This window comes from Physella acuta, unplaced genomic scaffold, assembly GCF_028476545.2.
Source record: "Physella acuta isolate Inbredline_101_S28 unplaced genomic scaffold, ASM2847654v3 ptg000013l, whole genome shotgun sequence".
Lineage (NCBI taxonomy): Eukaryota > Metazoa > Mollusca > Gastropoda > Physidae > Physella > Physella acuta.
Genome location: NW_026731533.1, coordinates 427,126 through 454,131, shown reverse-complemented (window position 1 = coordinate 454,131; position 27,006 = coordinate 427,126). Strand labels below are relative to the sequence as shown.

The 27,006-nt window shown below is 39.8% G+C and overlaps 4 protein-coding genes across 4 annotated transcripts; all 4 read left to right on the top strand.

The window, feature by feature from the left end:
- The first annotated feature begins 444 nt into the window (after positions 1-444).
- Positions 445-7,677, top strand: LOC131935842 (tubulin alpha-1 chain). Its single transcript, XM_059292540.1, has 9 exons — positions 445-577; positions 1,782-2,004; positions 2,440-2,632; positions 3,281-3,389; positions 3,832-4,031; positions 4,229-4,340; positions 5,502-5,717; positions 6,757-6,920; positions 7,362-7,677. Exons 1-9 carry the CDS (start codon positions 575-577, stop codon positions 7,495-7,497), a joined length of 1,356 nt encoding a protein of 451 aa, XP_059148523.1. The 5' UTR covers positions 445-574; the 3' UTR covers positions 7,498-7,677.
- A 2,153-nt stretch (positions 7,678-9,830) lies between these two features.
- Positions 9,831-13,193, top strand: LOC131935514 (uncharacterized). Its single transcript, XM_059291931.1, has 4 exons — positions 9,831-9,983; positions 10,861-11,017; positions 12,003-12,006; positions 12,464-13,193. Exons 1-4 carry the CDS (start codon positions 9,831-9,833, stop codon positions 13,191-13,193), a joined length of 1,044 nt encoding a protein of 347 aa, XP_059147914.1.
- Positions 13,194-14,752: 1,559 nt separating this feature from the next.
- LOC131935504 (melatonin receptor type 1A-A-like) lies at positions 14,753-15,802 on the top strand. Its single transcript, XM_059291919.1, has one exon. The coding sequence runs from the start codon at positions 14,753-14,755 to the stop codon at positions 15,800-15,802; it is 1,050 nt and encodes a 349-aa protein (XP_059147902.1).
- A 5,125-nt stretch (positions 15,803-20,927) lies between these two features.
- LOC131935860 (putative methyltransferase DDB_G0268948) lies at positions 20,928-26,402 on the top strand. Its single transcript, XM_059292579.1, has 6 exons — positions 20,928-21,156; positions 23,459-23,622; positions 23,893-24,001; positions 24,595-24,692; positions 25,346-25,477; positions 25,648-26,402. Exons 1-6 carry the CDS (start codon positions 20,944-20,946, stop codon positions 25,754-25,756), a joined length of 825 nt encoding a protein of 274 aa, XP_059148562.1. The 5' UTR covers positions 20,928-20,943; the 3' UTR covers positions 25,757-26,402.
- The last annotated feature ends 604 nt before the right edge of the window (positions 26,403-27,006 follow it).

Genomic DNA, 27,006 nt, shown 5'->3' with positions numbered 1-27,006 from the left:
GATTGATTTTCGTCAACTTGCCGATGTCCATTAGTGGATATTTGTCCAGAAAGTTAATGTTGGGGGGGGGGGGGGGGGAGGGGGGGGGTGTTATGTCTACAGGGAAAATGTCCAGGGGCTATAGTCCGGCTGCTTCATTTCATCAACACTCAACATTAAACACTGCAGGCATTTGTACCACTAAGATAGGGATATACATTTGGTGGTATGTGAATGATACACGCTATTACCCCTAACCCCAGCATATCTACCCAAGACGATTATATTAATAAAATATATAACCTGATACTAAAAAGTCGTACACTGTTCGCAATCTCTAAATAAAAAAATAAAAAATTACGTAAAAAAACACATTAAATTTTAAAAGAGTTGTGTCCCATTAAGATAAAGCTCAGCTGCCCCTCAACACACCTCAAGCGATGTGTGTAACACAGCACAACATCAAGCTGTGTTCAAATTGAGTGTCGTTTAATCCAGTGCGCATGTTTTCCGCGCAGAACCTGATCTCGCAATTGACACCTCAAGTCGAAGTGAGCTCAAGGGTAAATTTTTGCTTGTTTCCCTAGTGCTGACAATGGTAAGTTTTTGCTCGTTTTTGAAAGGTTTATCAAGATTTTTGCTAGTTTCAGAGGAGTTTATAAAGATTTTTGTTAGTTTCATGGGAGTATTTAAAAGATACAGCACGGTTTATGAGTGTTGAAAATATTGGCGAATTTGAACCTAATTTGAAGCTATTGATTTTGCTAGCCATTGATTACTTTTTACGATCGATTAAGCTACTGTAAACAAAGTTTACATTCTAAACACAATCTTTTCAAGCGACTCAGCTTGTCAATGTTTCTAAAGTCTTTTGTGTGCATGCTAGAAAAATGTCTTAAAGAGTATAATTCAGTGTAGACAGTGCTAACTTTCTAAAAATAATGTGTGTGCTACTAGACGAAACACGTTTCAAAGAGTCCATTGTACTTTGACGTTGTATACAGAGTTTCTTCCAGGCATCTCTTCGGGGAGGGGGGGGGGGGGGCTAAGCACCGCCGAAATTTTTTTACCGCCCCCCCCCCCCCGAACGAAATGAAATTTATATAATTTATATCGAAAATATATACGTTTAAGTGTCCGCCCCCCCCCCTCCGAAGAAAGTCTACCGCCCACCCCCCCCCCCCCGAAAATTTCAAATGCCCTCCCCCCCCCCCCCGGAGAAAAAGTCTGGAAGAAACACTGTGTATAACACTGGTGTGAATAATACTCAGCCGTACTGGGTTTTCAGTTAACTACGTCATTCCTATTTTGGAGTGTGGTTGTCTACAAAAATGGGTGTGTAAGGTTGATGGTATTGTTAGTGTTGAAGTCAGAAATTAAGGATGGCGCTATGGTAAGACTCGTGTTACGGATAGGGTTTGTTAGCTTGGGCTGTTGGAGGGTGAATTTTTATACCGGTGTCTGATAATGGAATGTTCTTTAAAAAGGGGTGTTAGGTTACTGGATACTAACTAAATACACACATGGCTGGCTAATGTCCCTAACCCCAACCCTAGTCCTAACATACCCCAGCCCGCTTTTTCAAGATTCACTGTTACATTATCGAATACTGTTATAACATATCACTCTTTAGGTTTGCCATTATCTATGTACATTTATCAGCCCAGTATGATTTATTAGAGTTAGTCTTACACCCCTTGTTAAAGATTCTATTCTTATGACATTATCGCACACTGGTACAACAATCAATGTTTACAACGGATATCACGACCTGTTCTATAAATAACTCATGTTGATTTCAGCGTGAGTGCATCTCTGTGCATGTTGGGCAGGCGGGAGTCCAGATGGGCAACGCCTGCTGGGAGCTCTACTGTCTGGAACACGGCATCCAGCCGGATGGTCAGATGCCGTCTGGGAAGAACCACGGCGGAAGTGACGACTCGTTCAACACTTTTTTCAGCGAGACCGGCGCGGGGAAACACGTCCCGAGGGCGGCGTTTGTGGACCTGGAGCCTACGGTTGTGGGTAGGTTTAGGGAGGTTGGGGCGTGGGTGAGGTTGAGGTGTGGGGTTGGTAACTGGGGAGGTTGGTTTGTGGGTAGGTTAGTTTGTGGGTAGGTTGGTTTGTGGGTAGGTTGGTTTGTGGGTAGGTTGGTTTGTGGGTAGGTTGGTTTGTGGGTAGGTTGGTTTGTGGGTAGGTTGGTTTGTGGGTAGGTTGGTTTGTGGGTAGGTTGGTTTGTGGGTAGGTTGGTTTGTGGGTAGGTTGGTTTGTGGGTAGGTTGGTTTGTGGGTAGGTTGGTTTGTGGGTAGGTTGGTTTGTGGGTAGGTTGGTTTGTGGGTAGGTTGGTTTGTGGGTAGGTTGATCATTTTTTTTTTGGTGGGTTTGTTGGTAAAAATATATCCGATAATTCCAAACCTAACGACACATGTTACCCAATTTGCTCCACCATGACGACACTAGACGAGGTTCGAACTGGGACCTACAGACAGCTATTCCACCCCGAGCAGCTGATTACAGGCAAGGAGGATGCCGCTAACAACTACGCCAGGGGTCACTACACGGTCGGCAAGGAGCTCATTGATTTGGTGCTGGACCGTATCAGGAAGTTGTCTGACCAGTGTACGGGATTACAGGGGTTCCTCATCTTTCACAGGTAGGTGCGGGTCTTTTACAGGTAGGTGCGGGTCTTTTACAGGTAGGTGCGGGTCTTTTACAGGTAGGTGCGGGTCTTTTACAGGTAGGTGCGGGTCTTTTACAGATAGATGCGGGTCTTTTACAGATAGATGCGGGTCTTTTACAGATAGATGCGGGTCTTTTACAGATAGATGCGGGTCTTTTACAGGTAGGGGCGGGTCTTTTACAGGTAGGGGCGGGTCTTTTACAGGTAGGGGCGGGTCTTTTACAGGTAGAGGCGGGTCTTTTACAGGTAGGGGCGGGTCTTTTACAGGTAGGGGCGGGTCTTTTACAGGTAGGGGCGGGTCTTTTACAGGTAGGGGCGGGTCTTTCACATGTAGGTGTGGGTCTTTTACAGGTAGGTGCTGGGTGGGCCATCTATCACATGTAGGTGACAATAAACACCATGATCTCGTCATAATCATTGACTGCAAGGTACAATATGTACTGGGTAACTAAGGACTAGGGGACATGTGAATACATCAATACATTTTCAGGTTTATCTAGAAGTATTCATTCGAACCAGTCAATAAGTAACGCTTTTACCTTAACTGATGTTCATTGTTGAAACCTGCCTTTGATTGTACTCAAGTTCTGTTCCACCTTTCTCTCCCCCCCCCCCCTCTAGTTTTGGTGGTGGCACTGGCTCTGGCTTCACATCCCTGCTAATGGAACGTCTCTCTGTGGACTACGGTAAAAAATCCAAGCTCGAGTTCTCGATTTACCCAGCACCACAGGTAATACCTTTTTTCCCCCAGTTCTCGTCTGCCATGTTCGTTTTTCAATGTTCGTTTTTCAATGTTCGTTTTTCAATGTTCGTTTTTCAATGTTCGTTTTTCAATGCTCGTTTTTTAATGCTCGTTTTTCAATGCTCGTTTTTCAATGCTCGTTTTTCAATGCTCGTTTTTCAATGCTCGTTTTTCAATGTTCGTTTTTCAATGTTCGTTTTTCAATGTTCGTTTTTCAATAATCGTCTGCAATGTTCGTCTGCAATGTTCGCATTTGTTATTTAACATGTCCAGTCCTCGACCCCTATAAGTGTGTACGAATCTAACCTCAGGACTTGCAACTTGCATAACCTGTACTTTCCTTGACCACGACAGGCGTCAACATCTGTGGTCAAGTCATATAAATCTCACCTCACGACTTGTATGACGTGTACTCTCCTTGACCTTGCAGGTGTCGACTGCTGTGGTCGAGCCGTACAACTCCATCCTCACCACCCACACCACCCTCGAGCACTCCGACTGCGCCTTTATGGTGGACAACGAGGCCATCTACGACATCTGTCGCAGGAATCTGGACATCGAACGTCCATCCTACACCAACCTCAATCGTCTGATTGGTCAAATCGTTTCCTCCGTCACCGCCTCCCTGAGGTATGAGGGTTACAGCGGTAACTTTAAATCACACTATTTTAAATTGGGAGGTATTAGAGTTACAGCGGTGACATTAAATCGCAATATTTTAAATTGTCTTTAAAGTTGTCTTTAAAATGTTTTCTATTTTCAAAAACCTTCAATCTTTAAAATGTTAAGTTCACTGGTGCTTTAAAAGTGTTTAAACTTTTGTTTAGGTTTGATGGGGCGTTAAACGTCGACTTGACAGAGTTTCAAACCAACCTAGTGCCCTACCCACGAATACATTTTCCCCTGGCCACGTACGCTCCCGTCATCTCCGCTGAAAAGGTTAGTCAGCTCATCACCAAGTCCAAAAGCTAGCAAATCAGTTAAAATAACAAAGTCCAATACAAGTCTATTTCCGTAAAATGGCTGTACACTTAGGCGTCCGGGTATTGGGTCGGTTTAGCCGCATCTCCATTAAATTGTATCTAGGCATACCTTTCTGTACGCTTGAGTAAAATAAATCATTTCTGGAACGACTCTTGGAAAATAAGCACAGAACACCTCCTGGCGTCTTGGTTTCTCCATTTCTCCAAAGCTCTTCTTCCTTCTTAATTTTTAGTGTATGAGGGAATCCTGCCTTATCTGCCAGAGGGTTTGAACTCGAGACTTTTTTCGAATTTATCAACTATGTGCTTTGCCGACTCGACCAAGCCTCCATCACAATTAAGCGTTACGTGTCAACTGGTTATGCGCTATTGAGGCCATTGACTACGATTTCAGCCTGCTTTTCTTTGTGGCTTTGCTTCCATAGCCTTTGTCCAACCAAGAACAAGGCAGCAGTTGTTTGATTTTGGAGTTGTCTCTCCTAGAAGAGTGGCTGTTCCCATCTAGCGAGCCTCATCAGCCCGAGGTCTCGAACTCGAGACGTTTCGGTTTAGCAACCATGAGCTTTACCTGTTCGACCACGCCGTCCCTCCAAAGCTTAATTAATGTGATCTGTCATGAAAAAATAGATTGTGTATTATTTCTATCTTTACACAGGCCTACCACGTAGAACTAGACCATATGTTTCTTGTATGTTTACACAGGCCTACCACGTAGAACTAGACCATATGTTTCTTGTATGTTTACACAGGCTACCACGTAGAACTAGACCATATGTTTCTTGTATGTTTACACAGGCCTACCACGTAGAACTAGACCATATGTTTCTTGTATGTTTACACAGGCCTAACACGTAGAACTAGACCATATGTTTCTTGTATGTTTACACAGGCCTACCACGTAGAACTAGACCATATGTTTCTTGTATGTTTACACAGGCCTAACACGTAGAACTAGACCATATGTTTCTTGAATGTTTACACAGGCCTACCACGTAGAACTAGACCATATGTTTCTTGTATGTTCACTAAGGCTACCACAAACTAGATATGTTTCTTGTATGTTTACACAGGTTTACCACGTAGAACTAGACCATATGTTTCTTGTATGTTTACACAGGCCTACCACGAGCAGTTGTCAGTTGCAGAGATCACCAACTCGTGTTTTGAGCCAGCCAATCAGATGGTCAAGTGCGACCCACGCCGCGGCAAGTACATGGCCTGCTGCATGCTGTACCGTGGGGACGTGGTGCCTAAGGACGTCAATGCTGCCATCGCTACCATCAAGACCAAGCGCACCATCCAGTTCGTGGACTGGTGCCCCACAGGGTTTAAGGTGGGTCCCACAGGGTTTAAGGTGGGTCCCACAGGGTTTAAGGTGGTTGTTAAGTGGGTCCCACAGGGGTTAAGGTGGGTCCCACAGGGTTTAAGGTGGGTCCCACAGGGTTTAAGGTGGTTGTTAAGTGGGTCCCACAGGGTTTAAGGTGGGTCCCACAGGGTTTAAGGTGGGTCCCACAGGGTTTAAGGTGGGTCCCACAGGGTTTAAGGTGGGTCCAACAAGGTTTAAGGTGGGTCCTACAGGGATTTAGGTAGGTTGTTAGCTGGGTTTAAGGTGGATCCCACGGGGTTTAAGGTGGGTTGTTAGCTGGTGCCTCACGGGGTTTAAGGTGGGTTGTTAGCTGGTGCCTCACGGGGTTTAAGGTGGGTTCCACAGGGTTTAAGGTGGGTTGTTGGCTGGTGCCCCACAGGGTTTAAGGTGGGTTCAACAGGGTTTAAGGTGGGTTGTTAGCTGGTGCCTCACGGGGTTTAAGGTGGATCCCACGGGGTTTAAGGTGGGTCCTACAGGGTTTAAGGTGGGTTGTTAGCTGGTGCCTCACGGGGTTTAAGGTGGGTCCCACAAGGTTTAAGGTGGGTTGTTAGCTGGTGCCCCACGGGGTTTAAGGTGGATCCGACGGGGTTTAAGGTGGGTCCTACAGGGTTTAAGGTGGGTCCTACGGTGTTTAAGGTTTTTGTGAAAAGTTCCTTCTTCTAACAAAACTGCTAGCTCTGCTACATGGAACAGCATTGAAGTTTACTTCTTATAGTTTTACATTCTATATTAGGGCTAGGATCGAGGTAGGTTAGGACAGTCACGAAGGCTAGGGTATATACAACTGTTAATTACACCTTACTACCAGTAGCCTATGTGGTACACCATCTCAGTGTTATGTGTTTAACTATGGAAACAAAATCATTGCATACTTTGTTTTTCTTTGCCCTTTGTCAAACTGCAAGATTTCTGCCTGACAAAACTTGATCTTAGATCTTTACTTTTAAGGACATTGCATTCCCTGGTTTAGCTATGTTAATTAACTAGTGTAATTAATTTTACGCAGGTTGGCATCAACTACCAGGCCCCTACCGTGGTGCCAGGAGGTGACCTGGCCAAGGTCCAGCGAGCCGTCTGCATGTTGAGCAACACGACGGCCATAGCCGAGGCCTGGGCTAGGCTTGACCGGAAGTTTGACCTTATGTACGCCAAGCGAGCCTTTGTCCACTGGTGGGTTGGGATTGGATGAGATATGTTATACATACACGACAGGCTCTTATATACGCAGGCCTACATATTTTATAATGTTGGCTATATTTTCTCTAAGCAACTTTTTAGTCGAGTGTGTGAAGTGCATGTATTTACCTACTATAGATGAGAGATTAGGTATATTATTATATCGTTTTGTACCACCGAGTTAACCAGTTACTAGCATGCAGTGTTTCTTAAAATAGGCTAGACGCTGGTTTAACAACTAAAAACACTTAATATAGTAGAGTGTGTAGGCCTACCCACTAAATAAGTTAAACTTAATAGAGTACGTACCCATTTAGTACCCATTTAATCCGCTAAAGGCACTTAATATAGTGGTGTGTACCCACTAAATAAGTTAAACTTAATAGAGAAGGATGTACTTTGGATAATTTCTATGGTGCACTGTTTACTCACCAGGTATGTTGGCGAGGGTATGGAGGAGGGTGAGTTCTCTGAAGCACGTGAAGATCTCGCGGCACTAGAGAAAGATTACGAGGAGGTCGGCGTGGACTCGAAGGACGCGGGCGGGGAAGAAGAGGGGGAGGAGTATTAAATCTACTGGATCTACTTGACAATCTACTGGATCTACTTGACAGACTGAATCTACTGGATCTACTTGAATACTTTATTGAATCTACTTGACAGAGAAAATACATGAGATTGTATCGAAGACGCTGTATAGCTACTGTATAGTTTACGAGTATTATTTTGTTAAAACTATCTCAATTGCTCAGGACTGTCTTGTGTTTTGTGGGTTGTTTTTGTCGTGCTTATGTCTAGTTTATGTCGTAGATTTACCTAGCTACTTCTAACACAAACATACCACATATGCAAACAGCTGCCAATGATTAGACTACTCTCGTAAAACGTCTTGGTATCTAATATTGCAATCGGAAAAAGTTTGAAGTCATTTTCTTGTACGCAAGTTGTTTTAGATTGTATAAGCTAAAACTAGCGGTCAAGAAATTATCCAAAGAGCAAATCATTAGAGCAACATATTCTGAGTTGAGGCGGTAGGGTTGGGTTCCATCATTATTGTTGACAACGATAAGTGGTAATTACTTTTTTTTAGAATAAGCCACCAAAGTGGCCCCTAAAAAAGTAAACTTTAGCCAGAGGCGTAGTGAGGGGGGAGCGGAGGGTGCGGACCGCACTGGGCGACACCATTTAGGGGGGGGGTGACACCAAGGCAAAAAATAGTAAAATATAAAGAGAAGTTTGAGGAGGGGGGGTGAAAATCGAAAATTGAAAGTTTATCCCCGGGAAGAGTCGCTACGCCTCTGGGGGGGGGGGGGGTGAAACCATTAAGTGCCGCACCGGGTTACACCCGACCTCGCTACACCACTTCCTTTAGTTTGTAACTTAGAACTTTTTTTTAGAATCAATGCTAGTAAAGTAGTAAAATAATTCTTTGAGTGTAAAGCTACATTTGTAATTATTTCAATCTAACCTAAAGTTATAACCTGAAATTTCACTTTCGTAAGACCAACATTGAATGGCTGTTCAGGAACTCCTTGATCGATTTTCAAAAAACCCACTTTATATGAATATGTTCTAAACCTTTGCCGAATAAGTTTTTAAACACATTTTCTTAAAACCACATTTGCATAATTCTTCCATTTTAGTTTATACTTTCTGTGATAAAATGTAAACAACCAAATTGGTTTTGCTTTTAAAAAATAGTTACCTGAACATTAAAACAAATACCCCGAATCTTTACTTAAGTCAGAAAAAAACCTGTCGGGTTTTTATGACCATCTTTATTTTGATACCATCACATCAGATTTTAAAAATATTTTATACACCATTTCGACTCTTTCACGATAGCATCCCTTAACTTAGATTCTCTCAACCAGATGTATCCTTTACGTACATCATGTTTCTACTTTATGAAATGTAATCCTATTTAATTTTACTACACACTTTTTTTAAATTACTTGAAAAAAATGTCATTCATCTCGCACAGTTAAATCGCTCGGGGTAAATTGGTATTGTATCAATTTAATGTTTGGTTAAAAAAATACTTTCATTTTTTAAAAAGACTTCCACCAATTAGAATAATCATAATTATGGTATCAGTAATCTACAAAACATTTTTAATACCTCAGCGTATATGAATTGTTTATCAATAAGGCTGAATCGACGGCATCTCCAAATTCAAGAAACAAGAGTGAACGATTAGGGCAAATTACAGTCGACGATACATAATTGACTTGATTTAACAATCCATCGACAATTACGGTTTTAAAATTTTAAATAATTTTATAATTGTACGGTTATTGTTTCTCTGCCCGATCTTCAAAGAAAATTATTTCAAGAAATTAATTTTAATATTTGTATTATTTAAAAAGATAAAATGACATCAAAACGCTTATTCAAAACTGGTAAAACAGATTTATGTATAGTTTATTATGCATAGTTTTTTTTGTCAATTATTCATTCAATTTATTCAATTACGGTAACAATTACGAATATATATCCTACAAAGTAACTGTTTCCTCCCACTAACATATTTACGAGCAATAAAATACAACAAGATGCGTGTTTAACTAAGAAAATGTATTAAGAAATTCAGATATAAATGATATAGGCAATCGGACCCTAGCTAAAAAGATATACAATATTGAATTATCAAAAATGGGTACGTGGATGACAGACATTGAATGGATTAATTTAAAATTAATTAAGAATACTGCGTGAAAATAACGACTTCAATACAGTTTGGCATACATGTAGTTTAAAAAATCAGAATAACCTGTTTAAGTCGAACCATCTAAATCATAAACAGCACCACAACCACCTGCTAAAGTTGAACCATCTAAATCTTGACCAGTACACAGTTGTGATGATCAGAACAGCACCACAACCACCTGCTAAAGTTGAACCATGGGTAACTTCAGCCTGGATCAGTACACGGCCCTGATGACAGACTATGACAGGGAGATAACCAACATTGTGTTTTTCGCTGTCGTCATTAACTTAATTAGCATCTTTGGATCTGTAGCCAACGTCATCAACATTGCTGTTTTTATAAAACAGGTAAAAGTGTATCGAACAAATGAAAATACATTTCCTTTTATTGTTTTTTTTTATTATAATAAACAGAAATGCACAACAATGCACGCTTTACTTTTATAAAAATTATCTTCCTTTTAATTATAAAAAAATTTCGCACATATCGCTTAAGTTATCCTGTTTTTTTTGCCATAGCGATTAAAAAATAAATTAAAATAAAATAAAATTTAGCCAAGTAGTTGAAAATATTTGAATTATGATGCCGACCAACGCACACACCCGTATAAGGCGAAGTACTTCTTTGAATATTATAGTAAATATGATAATGAATGAAATGTCACCATTGTATATCCATAAATTCAGGTGTTATTGATGAAATATCCATTTAATAAACTTACTGCGTAGAATCTTACATAGCGAAAATCTTTTGAATATTTGATAACGTTTATTACGTTACCTGGATCTGTTGTGTTGACTCTCTTTGTGTCGACTAGGATTGCGTATAACTGTTGAAGATTGGTTAAATAGGTGCTAGATCGATAGATAGCGTGGAGTTGGTTGTCAAAAGACGGGGTAATGTTTTAGAGTGTGTGAGGAGGGGAGTCGGGTCACGTACATGAGGTGGGGGGGGGGGGGGGTAGGGGGTATTGGCATTAGGGTCTACATACTACATATGATGTTAATGAAATGAGTTGTCCACCAGTGTTTCGTCATGTCCACCACAGCGTGACGTCATACCCACCAGTGTTTCGTCATGTCCACCAGTGTTTCGTCATGTCCACCACAGCTTGACGTCATACCCACCAGTGTGACGTCATGTCCACCACAGCGTGACGTCATACCCACCGGTGTGACGTCATGTCCACTTCTGCGTGACGTCATATTTTTTTTGTCTTGCCAGGGTTTCCAGGACACGGTTAACATCAGCTTCCTGGCCTTGACCTTGTCTGACCTTGGCAGTCTGCTGACCATGGTGGCCGTGGGTGTGACCATTCTGGTAGGTTCTGTGTGGCCCGAGGCGCCGATGGTCAAAGAGGACGTGGCATACCTCATCGGAGGTAGGTCTAAACTTACTATTTCATACGATTAAAACAAGTGCAATACAAGCAGTCTTGTTTGAAATCGAAAGAGAGCTAGTCTAGACATCTAAAAGTTGTCAAACACTTTCTCATGACACCTAAACCCGCTCGGTAGATCTAGAAGTTGGCGACTATATCTGTCTCTTTGTTTTAGATTGGCGACTATATCTGTCTCTTTGTTTTAGATTGGCGACTATATCTGTCTCTTTGTTTTAGATTGGCTACTATATCTGTCTCTTTGTTTTAGATTGACGACTATATCTGTCTCTTTGTTTTAGATTGGCGACTATATCTGTCTCTTTGTTTTAGATTGGCGACTATATCTGTCTCTTTGTTTTAGATTGTCGATAGAAGCTGTGTCTATGTTTTAGACTGGTGGTGATTAAAGTTGTGACTATGTTTTACAAAGCGGTGTCTATGTTTTAGACTGGTGATTTAAGCGGTGTCAATGTTTTAGACTGGTGATTAAAGATGTGACACTGTTTTAGACTGGTGATTAAAGCTGTGTCTATGTTTTAGACTGGTGATTAAATCTGTGTCTATGTTTTAGACACGTGATTAAAGTTGTGTACTTGTTTTAGACACGTGATTAAAGTTGTGTACTTGTTTTAGACACGTGATTAAATCTGTGTCTATGTTTTAGACTGGTAATTAAAGCTGTGTCTATGTGTTAGAAAGCAGTGTCTCTGTATTAGACTGGTGATTAAAGTTATGTCTATGTTTTACAGAGCTGTGTCTATGTTTTAGACTGGTGATTTAAGCTGTGTCAATTTTTTAGACTGGTGATTAAAGTTGTGTCTATGTTTTAGAAAAGTGATTAAAGCTGTGTCTATGTTTTAGACTGGTGATTTAATCTCTGTCTGTGTTTTAGACTGGTGATTAAAGCTGTGTTTATGTTTTAGACTAGTTATTAAATCTGTGTCTATGTTTTAGACTGGTGATTAAATCTGTGTCTATGTTTTAGACAAGTAATTAAATCTGTGTCTATGTTTTAGACTGGTGATTAAAGGTGTGTCTATGTTTTAGACTGGTGATTAAAGCTTTGTCTATCTTTTAGACTGGTGATTAAATCTGTGTCTATCTATGTTTTAGACAAGTTATTAAATCTGTGTCTATGTTTTAGACAAGTGATTAAAGCTATGTCTATGTTTTAGACACGTGATTAAAGTTCTGTCTATGTTTTAGACTAGTGATTAAATATGTGTCTTTGTTTTAGACTAGTGATTAAAGCTGTGTCTATCTATGTTTTAGACAAGTTATTAAATCTGTGTCTATGTTTTAGACAAGTGATTAAAGCTATGTCTATGTTTTAGACACGTGATTAAAGTTCTGTCTATGTTTTAGACTAGTGATTAAATATGTGCCTATGTTTTAGACTAGTGATTAAATCTGTGTCTATGTTTTAGACTGGTGTCTATGTTTTAGACACGTGATTAAACCTGTGTCTATGTTTACCACCACAGCCGCCCCCCACGCGGCGTTCCTCCGCATCAGTTGGCTGATCACCACCTTCATCACCATCGAGAGGTGTCTGTGTGTCACCATTCCGCTCAAGGTCAAACACATCATCACTGCCACCAGAACCATCATCGCTATGGTGAGCATCTACCTCTGTGTTTTTCTCGGTACCTCCCCGTTTTTCGTTTCCAGTGCCCTCACCAACGTGTTCAACACAGCGACCAACGCCACCAAACTCACGAGAACATTCCACGCGGATGTGTACTACACGGACGGCATCGGGTACAACTTCACCGTGTCGGTGCAGTTCGGCTGCATCATCGTGGATCTTTTATCAACGCTGGTCATTATCCGACAGATGCAGGTCAAGTGGAAGTGGAGGCTGGAGTCCACGTCTGCTAGCGCCAGTGACCGTTTGTCATTGAGGGACAAGAAGTTGGTCAAGATGGTGCTGGCCATCTTGTGTGTGTTCATCGCGTGCTTGATTCCCAGCTGCACCAGCTTCGTGTGCGAGCTGGTCTACGGCTACATGTTCAACATCACCGGACCCAACTACAACATCTTTATTTGTGCTAGCTCCGTCATCATCACGTTCGAGGTGGCGCACAGTTCTGTCAATATTTTCATCTACTACAATATGAGTGCTAAGTACAACGCCACTTTTAAACAAATCTTCTTCAAGTGCGATCAAAGGTAAAGATTGATATAAAGGTATATTTAATTAGACCTAATGAACAAATGAGAACCACAAAATGGAAAATTGATTTAAAGTCCTACTTAATTAGACCTAATAAACAAATGAAAATGCGAACCACAAAATAAGAAAAGTCGTATTTAATTAGACCTAAGGAACAAATGGAAATGAGAACCACAAAATGGTAGCCTATATTGATGTAAAGTCGTACTTAATTAGACCTAATAAACAAATGAAAATGCGAACCACAAAATAAGTAAAGTCGTATTTAATTAGACCTAAGGAACAAATGGAGGTGAGAAACCCAAAAATGAAGATTTACGGACGTATTCAATTACACCTACGAAATGAGAAACCCAGAGGTAAAGATTTACAGAAAGCCCTCACCTGAAATTCCCCGGGACAAAGAATAAGACGCAGGTCTGAAAAACCTGGTCACTTCAGGGCACTATCGAAGCTTGGTACAGGGTTGCCGGGAAGGCTCTCTTCAGCGGCCACTGACCAAGTTTCACGATAGACTAAAATACATGTACAAAATCATTGTTTAATATATTTCTTTTGTTTAAATTTGCATCATTTCCATGAGGAATTTATTTTTCTGCAGTTTTTCTAAACCTAACTTAAAAGGATTTATCTAACAACTCTTTAGATTGATCTTACAAACACATGCTAGAAAAAAAAAAAAACCTTGCCTAACAAAAACATTGCCTAATTCTTTTTACCCAAACAATGTTTTAAAACACTTTACCTCCCCCCCCCCCCTCCCCCGTGGCATCACGTAACTTTGGCTATGAACATCCAACTTCTGTTTCACAACAAAATATGATCTTGTGTAGGCGGTAGTTCAGATATTCCCAATCCGATCTGTAACAATTCTTACCTATCTACTTTAGTAAATGTACACGGTCAGAAGCAAAATGTTTGGTAATACATTCAAGTTTCAAAAACTACATATGAGTATTTAAAATAAAAATGTGTAAACAAAATAATTATATTTGAACCAATAATTTAATAAATATAAAATGTCTTACTGTGAATACAAAAAATTTACCAACATTTAACGCCCTTACAGAAAGAAAATCAGCCAAAAAAAATCGAAATTAAATCACAAGGGAGACAACTATAATTTGCTGTAAAGATCAAACACAAAAATGCAAACTTGAAACAATTATATCTTTGTTCTATAATTATTTTTTTTCTGTTGACGAACTAATTAGTTTAATAACGTTGTCTAGGCAGCAAATATAATTGCATGACTTCACAGTGATTATTAAGTATAATTACTGTAGATTTTAATTAGCGATTGACCGTACCGCTGGTAGGAAGACAGAATCTTTAGTTCCAAAATAATTGCTTGTAATTTTAATTTTCTGATCTTAAAAATAACTATTAAGTTTTTGGCTTTCTCTCTCGGTCAATTATAATAAATAAATTTTAAAATAAAGGTTAATTATAATTAAATCGCTTATTATAAATTTGTCTAAGTCCAAGTTTTTATACAAATAAATACTTTAGTCTTCTCGGGTAGATTTATTGTGTAATATATGTAACTATCGTGAAAGATGTCCATGCAGAAAGCGTCCAACATCTCGACCACAGCGCCGCCCGTGAGAGCGGTCGTTGACCTGATCGACTACGAGACGTCACGTGTCGCCTTCCTGCTGGTGGTGCCCCTGGGGTTCGTAGTCCAGCTCCTGGGCGCCGTCACCAACGGCATCAATGTCGTCGTCTTCTTCAAGGTCGGTCTCAAGGACGTCGTGTCCGTGTCGTTCTTCGCCTTGTCCCTCTCCGACCTCTTCTTCACCATCATCAGCTCCATCCTCACCGAGGGCAACATCATCCTCTACATCATCTACTACAGGACGCTGTGGTCGCGTGACGTCAAGCTGTTGGGGGATTTCGTCATCTGGTACAGCGTCATCTTCAAGGACAGCACGCTCCTCTTCACCACCTACATCGCCATCGCCCGCTGCTGTTTGGTGACCTTCCCCTTGCAGTTTAAAACGACCTTCACCCTTCGTCGTACGTACTACGCTTTGTCCGGGATCTTCATAGGAAATCTATTCCTTCACCTCCCGATTCTCTTCACCCAAGGGTTAATGTGGGCGTTTGACTTAAAGACCAACACAACCCGTCTCGTTCTCTGGGAAACTCCGGACGTCAAGACCACGCTGGCTTTTCACGACCTCGTCAACCGAAACGTCATCCCTTACGTCTGCTACTCCGTCATCTTCATCTGCCTGATCGTCCTCTACTCCAAACTCGTTTCCGCTACCAAGTTCCGTCAACGTCTCAGAAACGACGCGGCGAAAACGTCATCAAAGTTAAGCCCCAGGGACGTCCGTGTCGTCAAAGCTGTCTTCTTCGTCTCGCTGTTCTATCTGGTGTGTTTCGTCCCCGTGGCTGTTCTCGCCTTCTTTCACTTCCTGTTCCCAGAATTCAGCTACGGGAAGTTGTACAACAATACATACAACTTTGTCTTCGCGCTGTCTACGTTCATCTCGCCGCTGAATTCAACTTTCAACATCGCTTTCTATTTAAAATATAACACAAAGTTCCGAGAAACTGTTATGAAATGCAGGTTTTGTTACACGACTAAAATTAAAAAATAATAAATATTCAGTCAAGTCTAAAATGCTGTTACATTTACTATGTTAATATTTCTACATTTTTTTTCTTAAATGTTTTTTTTTTTTTTAACTTTAAAGACAAGATATAAAACTACGTTCACTGCCATATAAAGGATCCGCTCTATACATGGTGATTCAAGAATTGATTTATTTTAATTGGAAGTGCCCATACCAGACGTCCACAGAACTCAAACAATTGGAATGTTTTGACGATGTTTGCACTGGACACGGTGAATTAGTAGACTCTTCTAAACTAAAGGTTAAAACTTGAACAGCTTTCACACTCCACACGATATTTGTAATGTTAATTCTGTTCATACAGATACATTTGCAATGACAGTATAATCTAACACATGGCAACACAGAGAATATTGTGTTTTGTCACGCTAATTTTTTTTTGCTAATCAATTGAAATATATTCCCGGAATTTTTACTTATTATGTTATCAACCAAAATGGTTTCTTGTTTAACACGTCGTAATTTCGACCAATGAATTACGTTGTCGTGATGTGATCCTAGACCTGTGATGTTGTCGTGATGTGGTTCTAGACCTGTGATGTTGTAGTGATGTGATCCTAGACCCGTGATGTTGTTGTGATGTGATCCTAGACCTGTGATGTTGTTGTGATGTGATCCTAGACCCATGATGTTGTAGTGATGTGGTCCTAGACCCGTGATGTTGTAGTGATGTGGTCCTAGACCCGTGATGTTGTAGTGATGTGGTCCTAGACCTGTGATATTGTAGTGATGTGGTCCTAGACCCATTGATGTTGTAGTCATCAAACACCCGCCAGTCAATATTACGAGCAGTCGCGTCAAATCAATTCAGGAAACATAATTACAACGGCTTCTTGTACCAGTAATTAAACGTGAGTTAATTATGGATTTTTGGGGTCCATGGATCATATCCATCCCGCCCCCTTCAGGTTCCTAACACCCGCCCAGCATACGCCACTGTGTGATACAAATTAGTACTTTCAACTACTATTTTTCATTGACAAAGCAGTACCAGTATCTACAATACGTGTAGGCTGTAATGAATACTCCAGTAGAATATATCGTCATAGATTTCTCATGTCAGGAGATTCCCGTCATGTTGCCTGATCCCGTCATGTAAAGTGATCCCTATCTTCTCAGTTGATCCCTATCATCTCAGGTAATCTTAATATAGTCAGGTGATTTAAATTTTCTCAGGTGATCCCAATATTTTCAAGTGATTCTAATATAGTCAGGTGATCCCAATATTCTCAGGTGATCCCAATATTCTCAGGAGATCCCAATATTCTCAGGTGATCCCAATATAGTCAGGTGATCCCAATATTGTCAGGTGATCCCACTATAGTCAGGTGATCCCAATATTCACAGGTGATCCCAATATTCTCAGGTGATCCCAATTCTCTCAGGTGATCCCAATTCTCTCAGGTGATCCCAATATAGTCAGGTGATCCCAATATTGTCACGTTATCCCAATATTGTCAGGTGATCCCAATATTCTCAGGTGATCCCAATATTCTCAAGTGATCCCAATATTCTCAGGTGATCCCAATATTCTCAGGTGATCCCATTATAGTCAGGTGATCCCAATATAGTCAGGTGATCCCAATATAGTCAGGTGATCCCAATATAGTCAGGTGATCCCACTATAGTCAGGTGATCCCAATATTCTCAGGTGATCCTAATATTCTCAGGTGATCCCAATATAGTCAGGTGATCCCAATATAGTCAGGTGATCCCAATATTCTCAAGTGATCCCAATATAGTCAGGTGATCCCACTATTCTCAGGTGATCCCAATATAGTCAGGTGATCCCAATATTCTCAGGTGATCCCAATATTCTCAGGTGATCCCAATATTCTCAGGTGATCCCAATATAGTCAGCTTATCCCAATAAAGTCAGGTGATCACAATATTGTCAGTTGATCCCAATATTGTCAGGTGATCCCAATATTCTTAGGTGATCCCAATATTCTCAGGTGATCCCAATATAGCCAGGAGATCCCAATATTGTCTCGTTATCCCAATATTGTCAGGTGATCCCAATATAGTCATGTGATCCCAATATAGTCAGGTGATCCCAATATTCTCAGGTGATCCCAATATAGTCAGGTGATCCCACTATAGTCAGGTGATCACAATATAGTCACGTGATCCCCGTTATGTCAGGGTCATCATGACCAAGAAGTGGACGTCAAGTTGATCTAACGTCAAGTGTTACCTGCAGTAGACAATGTGGGGGGGGGGGGGGGTAGTATAAAAATAGACCAGACACGTCTTTAAAGAAAACAATGACCTGGTCTAAAACCAACCCAGGCTATGTCACACTGACCTAATTACCTTTTTTCTTTAAAATAAAGTAAGGACGCTGGTAATTAATTAAAGGTGATAGTAAAGTACTTTCTATAAATAACATCACATGACCGGTTATTGTTTCCCCACCTACCGGACACAATAGTGTTCCACCCCATCCCACCCCACCCCAACACCTAGTGATATGACCATTATTCCCCTATGACATAACTATTGTTCTCATTTTATGCGTGTCATGTTGCTTGTGACTATGTCATATCTTGACTGTACGGGCCGCCAGCTCTTTCTCTAACCTTTGTCTTGTACTGTCGTTTGGTGTGTCCTGTCCTATGTTTTGTCCAGTCCCGTGTTTTGTCCTGTGTTTGTCCAGTCCTGTGTTTTGTCGTGTCCTGTGATGTTGCCCCCCCCCCCCCCCCCCACACACACACACTTCTAACATGACATCTGCCATAAGCAGTATATTAAAAAGTTGGAGGAAATCAGTAAAATTATTATCACCTCTATAGAACTCCACTTGTCCTCCCATTGACAAATTTCTACACCCCTCCCCCTATATCACATCGAAGTTAGCACACCTTCCCCAACCACCACACACACTTAAAAACAGATTACGAAACGCCATATGTGGACGGACATTTATAGACCGAACCTAATCCCCCTAAAGTGATCTCCTGTCTAACAAAATGTTACCAAATATTCATCAAACGTTTAAAAACTGAAGCTGATGAGCCACGCAACACATTGTTGTCCTAGCTCTCTTGTTGAATCGATGACAACACACATCTGTTCCCCGTATACAGGCCAAAATGCCTCGTCTCCGAGTATTAAATTAGGGCTAAAATAAATAGCTATATATTTTTATTACTGCAAGTTGGTTCAAATTTTTGAAAGAATAGTTTACCAAAAACCTGAAATAATATTATGAGAGCCCCATATTCGCTCACCAGGTGAATGCCAACTGCCCGATGTCTCCACATAATTAATGATGTGCTTAATTGTCAGGTTTTAATTAAGGCCATTGGGCACGCTTCGTCTAAATATATTCCCTTTCATTGTGCTATTTGTAAACACAGGACATGCGTAGCCTACATATCTAATAGGCTAGTGTTACAGTTATGTAAATATTTGTTTTTAACAAACGAGACATAATTAACATTGATCTACATACCGGATACTACGTCTGCTTTGAAACTGTGTTGGACATTGTTTTTAAACAAATTTCTATTAATAGGATTAACAACCACGTTAAATAAGCATAGAGCAAATTTTCCATTTTCAATTATGTATTAAATCAGTTATATTGCTATGGCGCTCTACCATTCAGCTAATTAACGATGTTGTGATTAGGGTTAATCTACAGTTAATCACTCGACAGGACAAGATTAATGACGGCCATTTAGTTATTTTGGAATTTTAAAAATGTATCTGACCCTAATAATTTTCATGGCCTAACTCTTATCCCAAGACATCCTTTCTCTTTTAAACTCCATGGCTTCTTTTGTGCTGTAGTCATCCCCCTATTTAAGAGCCATGGTTTCTTTTAAGTTAGACACATCGTTTTATGAGATCTCCCCCCCCCCCCCCAGCCGTCGCCTGATGCTACAGCCAGTAACTAAAAAAGTATAAGAAAACAATAAATCTTATATTATGTTTATATGAGGTAATCATCACGTTGACATTAATAACTTGTCACATGTATGTACACACACAACAATGATTTCAGTCAACATCTTAGACTCGCTGATGACCGTAATACAAGTGATAAAATAAAACAAGTTGTCTATAGTTTCAACGTGGTTTTTCAATTTTGAACCAGGCCAGACACAACTTTAAAATACAAATTTATTTGGATAAGAGAGTGAATTTTTAAAAATAAATAATCTTTTGACGGATTAATTTTTGAGAAAGTATATAACTTAATTAGCCTAAACAAAATAAAAACGAGAGCTTTGAAAAATTGCTGACTGTTTCGGTTAAAAACTGACCGAATTATATATATTTTATTGCAAACGTGTGACCATAATTATTCAACACCATATGTCATATCAAACTGTTTGTTATAGTTTTGAATAGGCCCGGAACTGTTGTCATTTCAGTTTCTGGGGAAACTATCTTTTGTGAGGCTTTTTGTTCGGAGTAAGCTGGTATAGTGGGTGGATTGGTGTTTGGAGTGGATTGGTGTTTGGATGTGTGGTGGATTGGTATTTGGATGTGTGGTGGATTGGTGTTTGGAGTGGATTGGTGTTTGGATGTGGGGTTGATTGGTGTTTAGATGTGGGGTGGATTGGCGTTTGGAGTGGATTGGTGTTTAGATGTGGGGTGGATTGGTGTTTGGATGTGGGATGGATTGGCGTTTAGATGTGGGGTGGATTGGTGCTTGGATGTGAGGTGGATTGGTGTTTGGGGTGGATTGGTGTTTGGATGTGAGTTGGATTGGTGTTTGGATGTGGGGTGGATTAGTGTTTGGGGTGGATTGTTGTTTGGATGTGGGGTGGATTGTTGTTTGGATGTATAGACGGACTGAGGAATGCTGGGAGGGAGGAATGGAGGCAGGGACTGAGGGACTTAAGGGCGGGTGGATGAAGTTTTTACGTTGTTTTTGTTTTTAAAGTATCGAAACTATGTTCTGTACTTTTAATTGTAATCGCGCAATTCGTATTGCGTCTAACCTAGATATGAACCGAATTGTTACAAAATACTCTCTGATTAATGCAAACGACCTTGACATTTGATTACATCTACTGTGATCGCTGATTGGCTGACGTGGACGTTATAAATCATTGAGCCCAGGGTGTGACGGGACACACGTGACTGAGATGGAGCAAGAAGCAGACGACTACATCCACACCTTGCATTGTGGGAAAACATTTTCCAAGTGCTACTCCCTGTACAGGCCGCTGTATCCTGACGATGTGTACCAAAAAATTATGGGATATCACGTGGGGTCAGGAGGTGGTCTGGAACTTGCTGTTGACGCGTGTTGTGGGAGCGGACAGAGTTCGATTCCACTTACGGAGTATTTTGAAAAGGTTGTGGTGATTTTTCTATAAACGTTCGTGACATTATTTTCATACTTTACCTACATGTTCATTGTAAAACTGTGTTTCTTAACCTGGGTTCGATCGAATCACATGGGTTCGGCGTTCATCAAGACACACCCGACTCATATGTGTAAGCCCTGCTAGGGGGGGATACCTAAAATCTACCCTTCTAGGCTTAACTAACTAATCTGTCCGGTCAGTGCAACCGTGGTAGAACCCACAGTGGTTAAACCCTAACCTTAGTCTAAATAATAAGCTACTAAAATAAAACAAAAACTTTTACAGTTAATAAAATTTATTGCATGGGACCAAAAGTTATAAAAAAAGAATAGATATAAACTGACACAAAACAGAACCAAACGAAACAAACTTTTTACATCAAACACAACACCCAATTTCGGACTACGTCCAGGACTACGACGAACACAAACACAAAATAAATATGGCTGGATGGTGCGAATTTGCTATTCTTTTCACCCGATGACCAGAGAGACTGCCTGCTCCCTTCACCGCAGCTTTCCACACAAAAGACAGAGTTGAACAAGCCGGAAAACGACTTCCACACACCTCACACGCTACACGTAAACAAATAGTCCCTAATTCACGGATAACAAACCAAACACGACGGAACATGCAACAGAATATTATAAAAAGACACTTACTATAAACAATGACAACAATATAAACGAAATATATATAAACTAGCTATAACCAGGGACATAAACAGTGAGACAGCGGCGCCATAATACGGGACTACACGACTAAAAAAATACGAACAATTTACGACATGAAACGAAACGATACATTCGCCTTCTAATTTACAAATAATAAAAATACACTCCAGCCGCTCACATATGATTCACAATCTGATTTTGTCGAAAGATTATTTATTACATATCATTTAGATTAGGTAACTAACAACAGACGCGAATTTTTCTAAATATTAATTGACAAAACAACAAGCTTGACGTTAGGTATTCCAAGTATGTTTTGTAAAGTTATAAGACAGATACACATTCAAGTGAGGCTTGAAACCTGGGTTCCCAAGATGACTATAATGGTACTTTGTTATTGTGTTAAGTTATACCCACTAGCTCAGGGGTCGGCAACCTTTTGAGACGGAAGAGCCAAAAGTTACAATTTTCAAAATTTCCCAGTTTTTAAAGAGCCAGTAACATTTTTATTTTAATATTTTATTATTTGATTAGGACTAAGTAAATAAATGTGATTTGTTATTTAAAATAAATAGTTTTAAAAATGAAATAATATTTATTCATATAAAAACATATACATGTTTTGCCAGAATAATAAATTTAGTAATCTAATAGTATAACTATAGGACTATCCCAATCCACTTTAGAAGCTGTTAACGTTTTTTTTTCTTTCTTTATGGATATCACTGGCTCAGGAGGTGTCTGCCATTAGCAAAGCAGGCCTCAACACGGCCAACCCCGACTACCGGGTTTGAATATCGGTTTGATTACCGTGTATCGGTCGCCTCTGTCCTTCGGCTAACACCAGACATATCTCCCACCCCATTGAACGCAGGGTAAACTCGTACCCCATAGTCTAGTACCCGGCTCAACAGTAGGAGGCGAATAACTAAAAAAAAAAAACTACGTCACTCACGTCAACTTTATGATTACTGACACATATGGAAATGCATTCTGAATAAAATAACATTCCCATTTAAAAACATTCGAAAAAGTCGGCACTTGGGCAGTGGCAAGCATGGGATTGTTGCCACGGGGCTGTGGGGCTGGGTCTGGTGCCCAAGCTGCTGTCAGCTGTCCGTATACTTTCTACTGCACATATTCTCAATGTTCTCTGATAAGTGTTTTAATTTTGTTTAAAGTTGATTTTGTTTACATTATGATATTTGATATGAGTTTTGAAAATGAAATAATACATGCAACTTCATGTCAATTACAATATAGTTATTATAGATAATAATTCAGTCTGTTACATACAACTTTTAATATTTGTGCAAGGGGCTGGAGAGCCGCATCTTGACCGCAAAAGAGCCGCATGCGGCTCGCGAGCCGCAGGTTGCCGACCCCTGCACTAGCTCATGTGTTATGTGTGTTTTAGCTTGTAGTTTTGGACAATATGTTGACCAATTGACCATTTAACTGGTGTTGTTTGTGTTTCAGATTGTAGATGTGGGCATATATGTTAATCAGTTGACCGTTTAACTCTGGTGTTGTGTGTTGTGTGTCTCAAGTTGTAGGTGTGGACACATCTGTTGATCGTTTAACTCTGGTGTTGTGTATTGTGTTGTGTGTTGCAGGTTGTAGGTGTGGACACTTCTCTTGACCAGCTGACCGCTGCCCCTACCAACGTTCCCCGTTTAACCTTTTACCTATCCCTAGCCGAGGAGATGTCCTTTCTTAGGCCAAATTCGGTAGATCTGGTTACCATAGCAGCAGGCTTGCATTGGGTCAATCACAACAAGTAAGTCACGTGATGTGTTCGTGAGTGTTTGTGTGTATGTGTGCAATGTGCAAATGTGCAAATGTGCATGCAGAGAAAAATTTGAATTTTAAAAATCCTACTCAATAATAGTTAATTATTAATGTATTTCCACTTACGTTTTTAATTTTTGTTTGGTAAATTTAATGAGTAAATAAGCAGAAAAATAGTACAATTGAAAGCAATAATGATATGAAACAAAAAAGAGATAGTTAAAGAAAAATGGTAGAGTTTGCTGATGCACTGTTTCAGTTTCTACAAGGAGGTCCAGAGAGTGTTAAAGCCAGGCGGGACGTTGGCCGCTTACTGCTATGATCTGGAGACTCTAGACAATAAACGTGCTGACCGATATATACAGGGGGTGAGTGATGATTGCTTAAGTCGTGAGTTGCTATAAACTGTAGGGTGGAACGTTGGCCGCTTACTGCTATGATCTGGAGACACTAGACAATAAACGTGCTGACCGATATATACAGGGGGGTGAGTGATGATTGCTATAAAAAAAACTGTAGGGGGGGAGGTAGGCATGTCGACCGTCACATACAGGGGTGAGTTGATTTAATAAATGATAAGTTGCTATAAAAAATTTGGTCTGGGATGGGGGGGGGGGGGGGGTTCCTTTGAAATGTAGTTTCCTTCCGTTGTATCGAAACTGATGTTAACGTAGTTTTTGTTTTAATAAGACACAGTCATAATTCTATTTTGAAGAATAAAACTGTTCCAAAATTTAGTTTTAATACTAGCTCTGAGTATTATGTGGGTATGCAAAAATGATTACACTCTTAGAAAAAAAAATATTCTTCCCCCATATAACCCTGTATCCTCCCAGCTTTCTATCATCGCCTCATCACGACCTCGTTATACAAACAGTTATATATAACTAAATTTTATTAAAAATCGGTTATATCTTTGGTACATTTTGCTATTGAATTTTGCTATTGTTCCAATGACCAGCTGAGGCGAAACGAATTTTCTAAGTACATGACGTCACGTGCAGATATCGTGTTCAGCAAATACAGATCGATTCCATTTCCTTTCACAGATATAAAAAGGTAAAAAAAGCACACCTGTTGTATGTGGAAATAAAACAAAAGATAATCCTATACATTAGTATTAGATAATCCTATAGATTAGTATTAGCATTTTTAACGGCTGTTACCTTGCTAGGAATAGCAAGGGAGATAACATTTAATTTTGTTTAAATGTTACGTGGTCTATAAAAAGAGAATACATGAATGGTAATTCGTCCATTATGGTCACATATCTGTGTCAGGTGATCTAAGGTGGGGTAAATACATTAGTGATGTTTTCCCAGGTACTACCATATACCTATGTCAGGTGATCTAAGGTAGGGTAAATACATTAGTGATGTTTTCCCAGGTACGAACATATACCTATGTCAGGTGATCTAAGGTAGGGTAAATACATTAGTGATGTTTTCCCAGGTACGAACATATACCTATGTCAGGTGATCTAAGGTAGGGTAAATACATTAGTGATGTTTTCCCAGGTACGAACATATACCTATGTCAGGTGATCTAAGGTAGGGTAAATACATTAGTGATGTTTTCCCAGGTACGAACATATACCTATGTCAGGTGATCTAAGGTAGGGTAAATACATTAGTGATGTTTTCCCAGGTACGAACATATACCTATGTCAGGTGATCTAAGGTAGGGTAAATACATTAGTGATGTTTCCTCAGGTACGACCACATACCTATGTCAGCAGATCTAACGATAGATGAGTACATCGGCTACCTGTCGTCTTTTCATTACGTCAAAGAATATCAACGGGACAACCAGGATGACGACATTTTGTCGTCTGTAAGAGAAAGGTACACGACATTTTTCATTAATTTATAAAATTAATCTGGCATTTGAAAATATTTTTTTAAAATGTTATATATTTTAATACACAATTGTTAGCAAGCTATCAGTAGTCTTTAAAAAGCATAACATATTTTGCAACTTGATCTAATGAGTGACTAAAATTCTTCTATTCTAGGCTGACTTCTATTTTAACGGACGATACTTCTAGTGAGTGCAGGGTCACCGTGACATGGGACTTGTTCCTGGTGTTAGGCAGAAGTAAAAAAAAAATAGCCCTTAGTTAGATAATGCTATAAATAACGCGGTGTTACAAGTGTATATATTTGTTATTGAACAGTTATGTATAAGTGCGCTTTCGTGTGTGCATTTCAAGTATGAATGCGTGTGTGTGGTGTGTGTGTAGTGGGTACTGTGTGTAGTGTGTGTAGTTTGTAGTGTGTGTGTTCAATACCTGACTTAATTTTCTAAAAGAGTGTTTATGTAGATCACTCTTAATGTAACGCATTAAATGCACGTTCACATAAAAGACATGTTGTTGTTACATAATAAGTGAGTTGTGTGCACGCGCAAGAAAGAGCTGCGATCAATACAAATCATGTTCAACCCCCTACCTATTTGTGTAAGCTAATTAATTATGTGGTAATCATTAAAACCGATCAATAGAGGCACGCATTGTTTACGTGGACTATTGTAGCTTGAGGTAATACCAGTAGGCTACATTGTGAACTTTTATTTAAGAAACTTTTTTTTTAAACTTTTCTTGTAAGAAACCTTGTTTATACATTACAACTATTTCGTTATAAACCTATACTCAATAGTTTTTAATGCCTTTACATAAACTTAAGGGAATTAACTGATGTTATATTTGTAACATACTTGATATCATTATTATGTTTCCATTGCATGCACATTTTTATAAACATTTTAAAATCATACTTATTGTGGTTTTTTTAAAATAAAAGCAAAGTAAGTTTGTTTTCAGATTCTAGAAATAAAGTTTCAAAAGTTCTCTGGATTAATGATTTTATTTTTGTAAGCTCATCAGTTTTGCTGTTGAGAATATCGAATTCTACACATCGACAAGCCTCACTGCTAATCAACAAATAAATCAACAACTGATGTTGCAGGGTGCTGACATAGTTAGGGTAACCTTTGGCACACTAGGGGGCGCGCGAGTGTAAGTCACAAGGTCCAATTTGACCAATCACGAGTCGTGTTAGTCACAGACCTGAAAAAGTGAACACAACTCACCATCAAAACTTGACACCTGCCTCGTGACTCACACTTGATTTGATGATCACCTTCGTAGCATTACGAAATAAGGTGTTTCATCTTTACAGACCTTATATTATCAGTTAAGGGTGAAACTTTTTTATGATGCAACATTTTTTAATTAGGAATCAAGAGCTATAGTTTTCCAGCATTTAGGTCTTTGATGTAAATTAGCAAAGAGATGCATAACATTGCTATCTATGGCTGGAACTACCAGATTTTCCTTGTAACAAAATGTTGAAACTTTTAGAATTTTTTAGTC